The 14,324-nt window shown below is 47.6% G+C and overlaps 2 protein-coding genes across 3 annotated transcripts in view; both read right to left on the bottom strand.

Moving 5' to 3' along the window:
- LOC121365583 (E3 ubiquitin/ISG15 ligase TRIM25-like) overlaps positions 1–14,324 on the bottom strand; it is a 430,661-nt gene that overhangs the window by 192,430 nt on the left and 223,907 nt on the right. The gene's annotated exons all lie outside the window — the stretch shown is intronic.
- Positions 639–14,301, bottom strand: ADRA1B (adrenoceptor alpha 1B). The gene is made up of 2 exons (XM_041489899.1): positions 13,065–14,301; positions 639–1,458 (listed from the first exon to the last, which is right to left on the bottom strand). The coding sequence occupies exons 1-2, from the start codon at positions 14,035–14,037 to the stop codon at positions 947–949; spliced, it is 1,485 nt and encodes a 494-aa protein (XP_041345833.1). The 5' UTR covers positions 14,038–14,301; the 3' UTR covers positions 639–946.

The following is a 14,324-nucleotide window of genomic DNA, read 5'->3' as shown; positions in this document are numbered from 1 at the left end:
ATGAAGATATTCAGAATAGATCTCATCTGGACAAGTCACGTGGCCTTGCTAAAGTTTCATATTTTAAGGTGGCATATCAGGCTTTGTCCTCTGTAATCTTTGCAGTCGCTCCTTCAGATCCATTTGGAGTTTTTCCCAATTTTCAAACTGTCAAAGAGTTCCTGGTGAAGGAACTCCTGTAACTAATTCCTGATGGAAGAGTTACGTGTGTTGGTGATGAGGGAAGCAACAGCATCCCACGAGCCACAATGGCGAATTTAGTGACCGTGAGTGTTTTATTCTGTAGTGAGAATCCTGATGAGGGATCGTGGCTGAAGTCCAGCCTACAGTAACAGCAGCAAGTGTTTCAATTGCTGAGAAATTACTTTAATCATTGTTTTCCATCTCTAAAGTGCAAGTGTACAGCGATGTACGGAACAATCGGGAATTATGGGCAGAGCCAGGGACAGCCTGGAGAGGAATGACCTCAGTGCATTCCTCATTGCTCCATCCATCATCCATCCATCCATCCATCCATCATCCATCCATCCATCCATCCATCCATCCATCATCCATCCATCCATCCATCCATCCACCCATCCCTCCCCACCCTGGCACAGCTGGGCTCCCCCACCCTGCCCACCCCATTTCCCCCTCTCTCCACACAGGTGTGTCTGCCTGTTCAGCTCTCCCAGGCCACCTGAGGAGTCCCTTGTGCCCTTCCCTGCCCATTGCACCCTCCCTGCCCTCAGTAGCTTCTCTGGGAATTATCGGGAATCTGGGCAGTCCCTGTTCTGGACGAATCCTCCTGTCCCTGCCGTCCCTCCCTTCTCCTTCCCGAGCTCTCCTGAGCACCAGCAGGGTCCTTGCCTCCCCTGGGCCTGGGGCGAGGCAGGGCAGTGTCCAGAGGGCTCGGAGCGCTCGGACCCGCTCGTTCCGCGGGACTCGCCCCCCGGCGGTGCCGAGTTCAGGGCGTGCCCGGGGGCTGATGGCCGGAGCCGCGGCCGGCGGCGGGGCCGTGCCCGTTGCGCTCGGGCGGGAGCTGGAAGGTGAAGAACTGGCAGTGGCCCTGCTGCCCGCCGCCCTCCCGGGCCGGGCTGAGCAGGGAGCTGCAGTTCCGGCACTCGTGCAGCGTGCACAGCTCCAGCTGCGGCTGGCTGATCCGGCTCACGTAGCCGGGGCTGGGCGATGCCGAGGATAAAGTCCTCTGGCTGCCGCTCAGGAAGCTGCCGCTGTCTTCCAGGGAATCCCTGCGGGCGTGCTCCAGGGAGCAGCGGTTCCAGGTTCTGTAGCTGTAGGGCCACCAGCCCAGCTGCTTGCGCCGGTGGCACTGGCACCTCAGGATCTGGATGAAAGCCCTCTTGAACTCCTTGCTGGAGCAGGGGTAGATGATGGGATTCAAGCAGCTGTTGAAGTAGCCAAGCCAAAAAATCACCTTGAAGATCGTTTCAGGGGGCTTCAGAGCTGAAAACAGGGATCCTGTCCAGGGGAAACAAGCAGAGAATATCTGAGATAAGGGGTTGGTCTGCCTTTAGGAAGGAACATGTTCATCAGATCACTGTTACAATCTGTGTCTTAAAACACTTTTATGCATGTTGCTTTCAGTGTTGGTCTTCTGTTATTTTTTAAATGTTATTTTTAAAGCTAATAAGGAAATGTTTCCCATCTGAAAGCTAAAGGAGCACATTACTGATGAAGGGTAAAAAATAAGAAGCAGTCCTTGTGTTTATAGGTCCACACCTGCTGCAGGAACATCTCCTGATCCCAGGGACAGATCAAACCTCCCTTGTCCAGGCTGTTGCACAAGGCACACAAGGAATAAGGCTGTGTCTTCTTCAAAGATCTTTCAAAGGTCACTTTTAAAGAAAAGTGTTCCCAGGCCCCTCAAAAAGAGCACTTCCAGACACACCTTACAACTTCAACTCATCCTCTGGCAGCTCCTGAATGCCCTCCATTTATCCAGATTACTGTGAGAGTTCAAACCTCCCGAAACCCGAAGTTAATTGGGGAACTTCCCACATCTCAGACATTCATAAAAATGGTGTAACCCAAATCAAGAGGTCATTCTGTGGACACTTCCCCTTCCCTTCACAACCAAACAATTTCCCTAACGAGGCTGCCCAAATGAAAATCTCACACTGGGGAATCCACTTCCTCCACTTTCAGTGGTAATTGATCAGCTAAATTTAGCAAATGGAGCTGGAGAAAAGAATGTATGAGATTTTTATGGCAAAGAGAGCTGGATCTGTTATCCATCTGGGAAAACACCTCTGTGTCTGCCCCAAGTGACCAAGAGTGGGAATCCAGGAGAGAATTCCTCTGTCAAGGATTGGAGTTAGGTTTGCAGAGCCTTTCAAATGGAAGCTGACAGCCCAGCCTGGCTGGGAAGGAACCTTTTCCTCTGGAGTGGTTTCAGATTAGCTGGGCTGTGAAAGGAGCTGAGTCAGTGGTGGCTGTCAGGAGGGGAGGGATGTGATTCTGGGCACTGTTCCCATCTCACAGCAACGCAGAGGTCGAGCCTGGGGCCTCAGAACTATGCAAGAGCACTTCCTCTGCTCCTGGGCAACAGCTCTGGGGTGCCAGCACAGCCAGCACAGCGTGTGTGGGGCCTGGGCTGGGCTGCACGCCCTGCACGGAGGGTCCTGTGCAGCCAGATCCCAGATTTATCCTGGCAGAGTTTGGGAATGGTGCCAGGGCTGGGCTGCACTCACTGCATTAAAGGTCCTATGGCTCCAGATCCCAGATTCATCCTGGCAGAGTTGGGAATGGTGCAGCCGGATTTTATCCGGGCAGAGTTGGGAATGGTGCCAGGGCTGGCTCTGCCCTGGAGCTGAGGAACTCAGGGTTAAAAGGAGAGTTTAAAGGGATTTCCTCACTCAGGGTTAAAAGGAGAGTTTAAAGGGATTTCCTCAGGGCTCTGCATTTCAGGGTTTTTCAGGACTCCTTAGGGTGAGCCCCTGTCCCTCAGGGCCGTGCTGCTGGCAGTGATCTGCAGGGTTTGGCCAGAGCCTTTTCTGTGCAGCTGCTGCAGATCCTGCAGGTCCTGCCTCCATCCTGATGGATGCTGCAGGAACTACAGAGCACAACGTGTCAGAGAAACCATAAAATGCATTTGAAAAATTTCCAGCATGCACCAAATCAGTGCAGCCCCAAAACTGTGTCTCCTGAATGTCTCGGGTGAAGGATTCAGTGACAATTCCTGGGAAGAGTTTAAAGGGATTTCCTCACTCAGGGTTAAAAGGAGAGTTTAAAGGGATTTCCTCACTCAGGGTTAAAAGGAGAGTTTAAAGGGATTTCCTCACTCAGGGTTAAAAGGAGAGTTTAAAGGGATTTCCTCACTCAGGGTTAAAAGGAGAGTTTAAAGGGATTTCCTCAGGGCTCTGCATTTCAGGGTTTTTCAGGACTCCTTAGGGTGAGCCCCTGTCCCTCAGGGCCGTGCTGCTGGCAGTGATCTGCAGGGTTTGGCCAGAGCCTTTTCTGTGCAGCTGCTGCAGATCCTGCAGGTCCTGCCTCCATCCTGATGGATGCTGCAGGAACTACAGAGCACGACGTGTCAAACATCAGAGAAACCATAAAATGCATCTGAAAATTTTCCAGCATGCACCAAATCACTGCAGCCCCAAAACTGTGTCTCCTGAATGTCTCGGGTGAAGGATTCAGTGACAATTCCTGGGATTCCATGGAATGAGCCATTACATTCTTATAAAGCTTTAGGAAAAGCTGATCTAAGTTTAGAACTGCAGCCAAGAGGAGGAGGATGCTGCTGAATCTTCCCCATGCTCAGCTGCAGAACCTTTGCAGGGTTTGTTTTGTAACTGCTAATATTTCAGTTTAGGGAAAAGAGAAGCTCTGTGGCTTTACAAAACAGCTAAAAAGCACCATAATGTACAAGGAACGTTTTGGAGTTCACACTGATAAATTTCTTTAATTATAGTTTTCTGGAATTCCTTTAAACTCTAAATGATTTTTAGCTCTTAAAGTCTAGCAAACTTCATTAAGTGGCTCAGGAGCCTCTATTTTTTCTCGGGTGTAAATTGGAATCCACAGAGGTGGATTGCCTTTGTCTGATACTATTACAGCTGAAAAGCTGTAAGACATTCCTCAATTTTAGTCAGATTAAATGTGGACAGAGAAAATGCTATAAATAAAATAAATAAACAAATGAGGAATTTTACAGGCCAGATAAAATGAGTGAAAATCTAGAGATGAAAACTGGGAACCAATGCAGATAAACAAGCCGTGCTTCTTTCATCTATATCACACAAGAATTTACTCCTGGATTTCTCAGTTTCAAAACCCTTCTATTATTGTAGCTAAATGCTGATTTAAAATTTTATTTATTTATTTTAATTAACTACAATACCTTCTATTTAGCTGCATTAACCTGTCAGGAGCAAACAAGTGTGGCTGTTTTGATGCCTTGATAAAATGCTAATGCAGAGTCTGCTGGACACACTTGAACACCAGACTGATATTTCCTGCTCTAATCTCCAATCACTTCCCCACTGCAGCCTGATAAGGAGATTAAATATTGCCCTAAAATTGCTGATTTAAATTGCTCTTTAAAATGCCTGGAAAATTTGCACGTGGTTCTCTCCTCAGTGATTTATTCCCTGTGGGGTGGCCAGAGGGATTTCCCTGCTCCAAGTGATTGCTCTCCTGGTGTTCCACGTTTAACAGCCTCACTCCAAGGGATGTGTATTTTCTGCTCACTTTTATTTCTTGGCACTAACCCTGTGATTCATTAATCACAGCACCACAATCTCCCTCCCACTGCACCACTGACACCAACGAGATTTTGCAAAGCACAAGTGGAGAACAGGAAACATTTCAGAAAATCAGCTGGATCAGTTTGCAGGAATCTGTTTTTTGCCCACAGTCCCCAGGCTCGATGGAGCTGTTGAGCTTGGAGATACACTGAGAAAGTATCATAAAAAGGAATTAAGAAGTATTTTATTTAGGAAGAACTAATTTCATTTAGGCTCTGACTGGTTCTTTATAATGAATGCTTTATTACAGAGAAGTCAGTCAAGTCTCCTCAATGAAATTAGGGAACACTGTGGGAAACAATTTGCCATATTAATTCTGCTCACATATTCTGAATATGGAGGCAGAGCACCACTGAGACATTAAAATTCAGAGTCCACTGGAGTCAGGGAAGTCCTTGAAACCCTTTGAAAAGGCTCATAAGGACTTCAGTAGACCTGGGAAGAGTCCTTAAAATATCAGGGTGGGCAGCAGGAAAATCTTCTGGAATGCCTTAATTGTTGCACTTTTAATTAAGGAAAACTCTTCACTGAAGGAGGTTTTAATTAAACATTAATTTTTAATGCATTGTGGGTTTGATGTCAATTGAGTATAATAAATTACTCATAGAATGATCAGTTCTGCTCTGAATTTGATACTTAGATTAGATAATAACTGGGGAGGAGTACTGTGGATTCCCTGGATTTAAGGACAAGTCACTAGGGATGAATTTGGGGCTGTCAGGTGCTGTTTTCTGTGCCTTACAAAGGAATTGCATTTCAAAATCTTCTAAATTCAGTTTTGCTGAGATGAAAACACACTTGGGGGGGAGTGTGTTGAGCTCCTTTCCAGTTTCCTGGAACAAATACAACATCTGGATTCATTGCAATACAATGGTGCAACAGTCATGTAAGGGCTTTGCTGTGTGCCACTGGATATTCCAGCTGGGAAACTGGAGATCCTGCATGCCTTTGTCATTGTTTGAAGGTTAAAGAGCCACAAAACACGAAACTCCTTCTCCCTATTAACAACAGGTTGAAAATGAAGTGTTTCAAAACCTCCTTGTTTGCACACCATAAAATAGAAAGGGAGAATTGGTAATTAGTGATGGGGTACAGGTACCCTTGGAAGGCAACCCAAGGCCAATCTTATTTCAGACATTCCATTTTGGTGCAGATTGGAGGCATTCTGACTGGAGTTAAATCTGAGCTTTTCAAGAGAAAATTCCAAGGTTTTAAAAATTGCTCTGGTGAGGGAAAGCGTTGCAAAACACCAAATGGTAACAGCTGAGTCCTGAGACAGGGAACACAGGAAACTTCACCAACATCAACCCCCATCTCCATCTGTCCCCAGGAGTCAGCTTGTGCAGAAATGAGCCTTGCTGTGCAAGGAATCTGCTTTATCATGGAGCTTTCCCTGGGAAAAGTGATTGATCAAATCTGTGCTGTGACCAGCACGAGACTTTCCAGGCTGGGAACCTCCGAGCTGGCCTGGGATTCCTGCAGGAGCCACAGCTCCTGGAAGCTGCTGATGGCTGAGTTACATGCCCTGTGTGCACAAGCAGCAGAATCCTCCCTGCAGGAGCAATAATCTGCCCCTGAGCAGAGCTGTTGTGAGTTTAGAATGTGCTGAAAGGATGTGGCTGCCTTTTGTTTAAGCTTCCTGCAGCCCTTCGCACCCCGGGCTCAGCCAAGCCAGCGTGCCAAGGTTTTAGAGCTAATTGGATTCCTAAAGCTCCTGATTTCTTCCCTTCCAGCATCCAGTGTTTGTTTACATTCCCCTGGACTTATTTAATATAGGGAAAAAAAGCCAAACAGTAAATGTTTACAAACAGTAGATGATGAAGTGGAGAGGATGGTTATAAAACTAAGGTTGGTCAAGCTGGGAGGCTGCTGCAGGAGGGGATTAGGATCCTTTAACAGGTAAAACAGCTAGAAAACAGTGAAAAATGATCTTAAGAAACACAGAGAGCATCCAAAACAAGCAGAATCAAATTCAATAAGGAAAATGAAAGGAAAACTGGGTAAATGAGGAGTAACAATGGGTAGCATACAAATGTGACGGGGCTCCAAGTCTGGCAGCTGTCATTCTCAGAGTAGTGATAGGTACATCGTGAATATCCTGGAATTATGGAATGATTTGGTTTTAAGGAACCTTAAAGCTCATCCAGTTCCACCACCTGCCATGGACAGGGACACCTTGCTCCATCCCAGGTTGCTGAGAGCTCCAAAGTGTCCTGGTTGTGAGGAATTTATGTCCTAGGACTGACAACCTGTAGCAGATGCCTCATATTTCAGAAGAACAAATCACTGCAGTGAGAACAGCATGAACTTCATTCACAATGACTCAAATTTGAGAGCTTTTGAAAGGCTCTGAAAATAGAAACTTATCTGGAGTGGCCAAAATAAAGCCAGGGCTTCAAGGAGTACAGATAGGCATGAGATGTTTTCCTAAGCCCCAGAGCTGCTACACCTCCTTGCATTAGAAGCAGTTCCAAGGCACAGCAGCTACATTTGATTTCTGAAGGGACAGTGCCTTGGATTTAAACACAGAATTACTGCCCTGGGCACCACCTCTCAGCCCAGCCCAGCTTTGTGATTTACACCACTGAGAGGACTCACCTGTGTTCAAACTGGCTGCCCTCAGACAAATACGATAAACCAAGATCAGTTTTGGTCAGAACCTTGTTCACTCTCTAAAGCTGGCAGTGCAGAGGGTCACAAACACAGCATTATTGTTGTTATTAGTTAGTCCAAAAGAATTACAGACTCCAGCAGCTCCTGACTAGACAGCTCACGAGCCAAGATTATCCTTGTTTTGCAAGGGATTAGCTGATTGAGGGAGTCTAGAAAAGCTAATCTGAGTCTGCTGACATTTCATTTATTGTACTTAAATATCTGCAATTACTGGACATGCTCTGGTGTTTTCTCTCCTCCTTGCTTCTGCCTGACAGCTGAGCCAATCTGTCCTGGCATGGCTGGCAGGAAATAGCCCCAGCATGGAGCTGAGCACTGGACGAATCTCCAGGACAGAGGTGCTGGATGAATCTCCAGGACAGGTTTTGTCTCTGGTCCCTCAGAGATGGATGGTTCTTGCTTTCCAGTTCCTAGGGATCACCTGGAAGCCCATCAGAACAGCTCCAAACCTTGCAGTGGGTCGTGCAGGATTGTTTTAGGAAAGATGTGGAAAACCTCCTGGCTCTTTGGTCCTGGCAATGTTCCACCCGAAGCACCTGAGACCCTGAGCTCTGGCCTCGGGTGCTTTAGGATTTGTGGATTTGTGTCCCTTTCCTCAGTGCTGCTCCTGACCTGAGCTGCTCCAGACCCTGAGCTCTGGCCTCGGGTGCTTTAGGATTTGTGGATTTGTGTCCCTTTCCTCAGTGCTGCTCCTGACCTGAGCTGCTCCAGACCCTGAGCTCTGGCCTCGGGTGCTTTAGGATTTCTGGATTTGTGGATTTGTGTCCCTCTCCTCAGTGCTGCTCCTGTGCCCTCCAGCCTGAGCAGCTCCTCAGGCATTTGCAAACCCCTCATGTCCAACTGTCCTGCAAAAATCAACATTTCCTGAGACTCCCTTCCCTCCTGCCTTTGATTTCAAGAGTTGGGACATTTCCTCTCACTGCCCAGTGGCTCACTCCTGGTTTTTTTTTTTCCCTTGGATCTCTCTGACCTCCTGACCCAGGAGCTGCTGCCATCCCTGGGGCTGAAGAGTCAGCACTGGGTGATTTCTCTGTATTTTTTTCTGCACTGCTCTGTATACTTGTTTCTGTGACACTGACCACTGTAGGATTTCCCTTTGTTCCTCTGACAATCAAATCCAAAGCCTACAGAAGAATTACCCAGGAATTTGTGCAGTTTCCCCTCCTTTGATAACAACTTTGTCCTAAACCCCAGATGTCTGTAAGTGACTGGTAATTGATACCCTTTGCAAAGCAAAGGCTTAAACCAGGGCTTAAGGGAGGTTATTTCAGTAGGAAAAGAAATCATCCTAAAGCAATCTGGTGCTCCCCACGTGCCAAAACACTCTGTGCTGCTCACAGCAGATGTTTGATTGTCCAGTTCCTGCTGTCTCCTGTCAACTGAACTTTGCACCAGCACTGACCTGCCAGATTGCCACATCTCATTAATTTATCTGATTCTGTAACTATTAACTCGAGGTCATCGATTCCAGAGAGCTGGACTGCTCAGGGAGGGGAAGAGGAGGCAAATGAGGTGAAGATAAGCCAGGTCTAAAGCCCTGCAGAGACAGAGCCCAGTGGCACTGCCAGCACCAGACCTAAAGCCTGGAAGGGTTTCCCATGGAAACCAAGGGGCCTGATTTGGTATTTCAGAGGTTGACCTGACATAACATAAATCTACATTCTGTACTTAAACAGCATTTTATTTTAGGAATAATTTTGTGTTGGTTGACCTTCAAAGTGCAGAACATTTTATGTTATTTTTTATTACTTACAGAGGGATTCCAAAAGCCTGATCCATAGTGACAGTCCCACCAGGTGTATCTTCATCCTGGGGCTCCTGGGACCTCTCCCATGTCAGTTCAGTTCCAAGAGTTTTATTTTTCTTTGCAGGATCTGTGGGAGCAGGCTCTGAACTGGGCAGTGGATCCTGCTCTGATCTCCACTGGAATGATGCAGCAGGCTGGGGAAGTGCCCTGGTTAAGTTCCTGGTGAGTTTTCCCTCTGGGAATGTCTGGGAGAAGACTGGGAAATCTGCTCTGATATCTCAATTTACAGCAGTGACACTAAACCTCTCCTTATACAATCCTTCATTTTGTATTAATCTTTTAAACAAAGGTATTGACGTAAAATTGGACACTCCATTGTTTAAAGGAGGGAGTTTTAATGAGTGTTACCTTAGTTCTGCAGGGCTCTAGCCTTTAAATAAAAAGAATATCTTTTACTCATCATTTATCAGCAATGAATATTTAATGTGATCCTGCTGCCTAAGGAAGAATTTGTATGAAAGGGATGAAAAGAAACATTTATTTTAAAAAACCAAGATATTTACTTCTCAAAGCTGAGTCACTGAATTTATGGTCCAAGAAGTTGTCTCAAAGACACAAATGTCTTTAGTTTATTTTTTATGTTGAATCACAAACAATTTTGAGTGGCAGGGTGACTGTTTGCACAGGCAGGGAGCTTTTATAAATGTGCAGCCAGGATGTTCTGCAGCTCCACTGCTGCCTGGAAAGAATATCCAATAGAGGAATAACCCAAATTTCTCACACAGCTCTCTCTGACCCCAGCTCTGCCTCCCCAGGTGCTGAAGGCAGCACAGCTCAGCGCCCCAGACCTGACTGGGGGCAATTCAGTGCTGAGAATTTATTGTTGCTCAGTGCCTGTGCTGTCAAGGCTGCAATTCCAATCTGCACTGGATGCAGAGATTTCCTTGGGATTTTTGCTTGGAAAACGCTCTGGAAGCATTGATATAATTTCTTTTCATTTTTCCAAGCAATCTGCCTGCTTTCAGCACCACAGCTGTTCCCAGGCATAGCTGCCACCTGATGGAGTAACTCTGGGCTGGAATATCAAAGGGGGAGCTGTGGAATAAATTGAAATGCCAGGCTGGAAGAAGAATAAATTTACCTTGGAAACTCAAGGAATTGCTAAGAATACCAAGGAAACTCTGCTACATCTAAGTAGATTTGTTCAGACCCGGGGCTGTGGTGCTGCAGAAATAACATTTACCAGCTTGGCAAATGTTCTGTGGTTGGATCCACAGAAATCCAGCTTTGCCAACACCCTCCTGCAGAGCCATGGATTTACTGAGGGGAACAGGGAGCAGAGAAACAGAAACAGAAATAGCAAGGATGCAGATGTGAGGGTGTGATTTGGGTCACTGGGGCAAACTGGAGGTGTGAGAAGGAGAAGCTGAGGAAGAAGCCTGTCCTGCAGGAAGGGGAGCTGTCTCAGCTGGACAGCCCAGGGACCAGTGGAGAACCTGGAAAACATCAGCACCTTTTGGATTCTACAGTTTGCCTATCCCAGGAATTGATTTCATACCACTGGGTGCTCTCTAAAGGGTTTTTAAGAGCATTTCACTGAATTTTGTGTCTTCAAGACACAAAGCAAAAGATTCCTGCTATGAGGAGTGCAGCTCACAGCTCCTTAGGAATTCTTTCCCCTCTGCTGCAGTTGAGAGCAGCTGCATTGTGCACGTCAGGAAAGGGACTTTTCCCACCTGTCCTAGTGAGCAATGCTTGAATCATGCCTGCCATCCTCAACTGGCTCTGCACTGATACACAGAGATAAAAATACAGGGGTTGGACAGTGCTGCATCATAAATTTAGAAAGGAAAATCAGGGGCAAGGGATAAACCCAGCCTATTCCTAGTCAGCAAAACCAAGGGAAAACACCCACTGTGGAAATGCATTTGGATCCTGTATGGGCTGCTGTGGACCCCCTCTGTCCCCTTTTCCTGACAGAAAGGGGATTCCAGCAGTTTTATGGCACTGCCAAGAGCTCACCCCTGCAGATCTTCCTGCCCTCAGCTCTGGGGTGCCAGTGCCCCCACCTGGGGGTGTCGGGGTCACAGCCTTGGGCTGGGCTGGGGTCCCCAGCTCTGGTTTGGTCCCCAGACTGGGTTTGTCCCAGCTCTGGGTTTGTCCCCAGCATTGGATTTGTCCCCCAGCCCCTGTGCCAGCCCTGGGTGCTGTGCTGGAGCCTCCAGCCTGTCACCCACTGCTGCCTTGTCACAGTTTACACAGGAGATAAAATCATGTCCTGGCAAGCAATCAATTCTCCCTCAGGTGGTTTAACAGCCTCTCACTAAACTCCCAGAGAGCCCAGGAGATTTGAAGTAACTCCTCACAGGGAAGGCTGGCACTTTAATGGGGGCTGGTTGGTGGCTCCCTTTGCTCCTGCCCCGTGTCCCTGTTTTTGCTGGGCTGCTCCACACCTGGGCTGGCTGAGGGGTGTCAGTCCTGGCTCCTGCCACCCACCCACACGAGCTGCTGTGGTCACAGCTGCTTTTTTTCCTTCAATAATTCAAAATCAAGGAGGGCATCTGCTTTATCAGGGGATCATGACCTACTGCTACAAATCTCATACTGCTACATATGGTGAAATACATTTCTATCCACAGCTGGGTATTTCTGCTTGTTTTATGTTATAAACTTCCTCTAAGAGCCAGCACAAGGACTTAAACTTCAGTAGCCAAAGAGAACTTTACTCACAGTTTTCCTTCTGTCTGGAATTTTTCACATCCTTATCGTGACCTTTATGCAAGTGTTGAGTCATAAAGATTTTAAAATTCAGTATAATAAGCTAGAGAAGACAAAGTCGCCCTGCCATAGCTGAAGCAGTAAAGATTCTTAATGATACACAGAAATTATAGTTTTATAATACTCCACCAGGACCAGGCTGCTGAACTCAGTTTAGTTTTCTACAACAAACTCTAAAAATATTCGCTTAGCACTCAATCAGCAATGTTTTGGTTGGGTAACTAAGTAAACACAAATACAGAACATTAATAAAGGCTTTTTCTCCCCTTTCTTTATCCACCTCTTTCCATAATTAGGCTGCCAGATTGTCTCAGAGAAATTAATTTTGGACAGATATTTCTGAGAGCTCAGTAATTGACTATTTTGAGATACTCTCCTTCAGAGGCAGTGCTAATATTAAAAACAATACAAGAACATTTCACAGCTTTGGGCACACTGAGCAATGTGTTAAGGCTATGTCAATGCTTGAACAGTATTTTAAAGTAGAAAGTGAACAAAGTGGTTGCCAAAAGCTCCCATGGCAGTGTCCAAAACGAGAACAACTGACACCAAGGAGCACCTTCCTGGGCATCTGGGGGATCTCCTTTGCTTTTGGGATTTGATCAGTAACGTTTGAACTCACAGCTAGAACTTTTCGGCTTCCCAAAGCTCATGGAGTTTTGCCTCTCACAATAAACTGAGTTCATTTCCAGTGAGGGCACCTTAAAATGCCAAAATCCTACTGTTATATCCCAAACCTGGGGCAGTGGCCCCCAACATTGCAGGGCTGCAGCTCTCTTGTCTCATCTAGGATTTGGGGTAAAGCATTTTGGTAATGTTTCTGACACCTAATTCAATTCAACAAAGGGGGATTTAAGATATGAACTCTGGAGAAATTGTCCCTTGGGGTGACACGGGCCCTGAGGACTGTGGGTGAGCAGCTTTGTGCAGCTGCACCATTCCCAAAGTTCCAGCATGACTGCACATCGGACTTCCCTTCCTTTCATTCCCTTCCTTTCATCTGCTCACTGCAGCTCTCCCAACAGAATCTCCTTCTCATCCATGTGAGTCCTTTCCAAGATAATTCTGTGGGATCCAGCAAACCCACCCCGACCCCTGCCCTCGCATCCCCAACTCACCCAGTGGCAGGACAATGAAGAAGGGGAGCCAGCACAGGATAAACATGCCAACCACAATTCCCAACGTCTTGGCCGCCTTCTTTTCTCTGGAGAATTTTAAAAGTTTGAAAGCTAAGGAGTTCCTGGGGTTGTGACCCTTGGATTTGGTGTTGTTCAAGGAGTCCTCGTGAACGTGCTTGTAGTGAATCCGTAAGGTCAGCTCCTTGGAGTTGGACATTTCCTTCATCACCCCAGCTTCCAGGTTCCTGGTAGTCCTTTTGGCCACGATGTAGACCCGGCAGTACATGACGAGGATGACGATTAAAGGGATGTAAAAGGAGCCCAGGGAGGAGAAGAGGGCATAGAAGGGCTCCTCGGTGATCCGGCACTCCCTGTCGTCCTGCGGGGCCGGCTCCTTCCAGCCCAGCAGAGGCCCGATGGAAATCACCATGGACAGGACCCAGACACCCAGGAGAGCTAAAATCGCCCTTCTCCTGGTGACCAGCGTGGGGTACTGCAGGGAGTACCGGACCCCGATGTACCTGTCGATGGAAATGGCACACAGGCTCAAAATAGAGGCTGTGCAGCACAGCACATCCACTGCTGCCCAGATGTCACAGAATATCCTCCCCAAAACCCAGTAGCCAAGCACTTCCAGCGTGGCAGAGAACGGCAGGACAGTGAAACTCAGCAGCAGGTCTGCTATGGCCAGGTTAATGATGAAATAGTTTGTAGGTATTCTTAAATGTCTGTTGCAAGCCACCGAGAGAATTACCAGGATATTACCTATGATAGCAAAGAGAATAAAGGCACCGAGGATCAGCCCCACAATGATCGCCCTGCTGGTGGCCAAGGCAGGTGAATCCAGGTCGCTTCCTGTCTCGTTGGAGTTGTTTGCAGAAAAATTGCCATAATTTAGTGCAGAGCCTTTGAAATATCCCGGTATTGATGTATTGGATGTATCGCCAAGGTAGGTATTCATCTTAAAATGCATCCTCCATAGCAAGCTGGGGTCGTGTCCCTCGGCGAGTCAGCTCAAAGTCATCTCTGGACCCGCGAAGTGGCTGCAGAGCCGCGGGCAGTGCGAGCAGGGGAATTCATGGTCCCGGGGAGCCGCAGCCCCGGCCCGGGCAGCCCGGGGCAGCCGAGCCACCGCACGGGGCTGCTCCGCACCCCGGCACTGCCCGCCGAGCGCTGCAGCGGCGGCAGAGCGGCAGCAGAGCAGCAGCAGAGCAGCAGCAGAGCAGCAATCCTGCCCGGAGCCCGGGGAGCTGCGCTGCT

Source organism: Pyrgilauda ruficollis, unplaced genomic scaffold (assembly GCF_017590135.1).
Source record: "Pyrgilauda ruficollis isolate IOZ18807 unplaced genomic scaffold, ASM1759013v1 scaffold97, whole genome shotgun sequence".
Classification (NCBI taxonomy): domain Eukaryota; kingdom Metazoa; phylum Chordata; class Aves; order Passeriformes; family Passeridae; genus Pyrgilauda; species Pyrgilauda ruficollis.
This window is presented reverse-complemented; position numbering and strand designations above follow the sequence as displayed.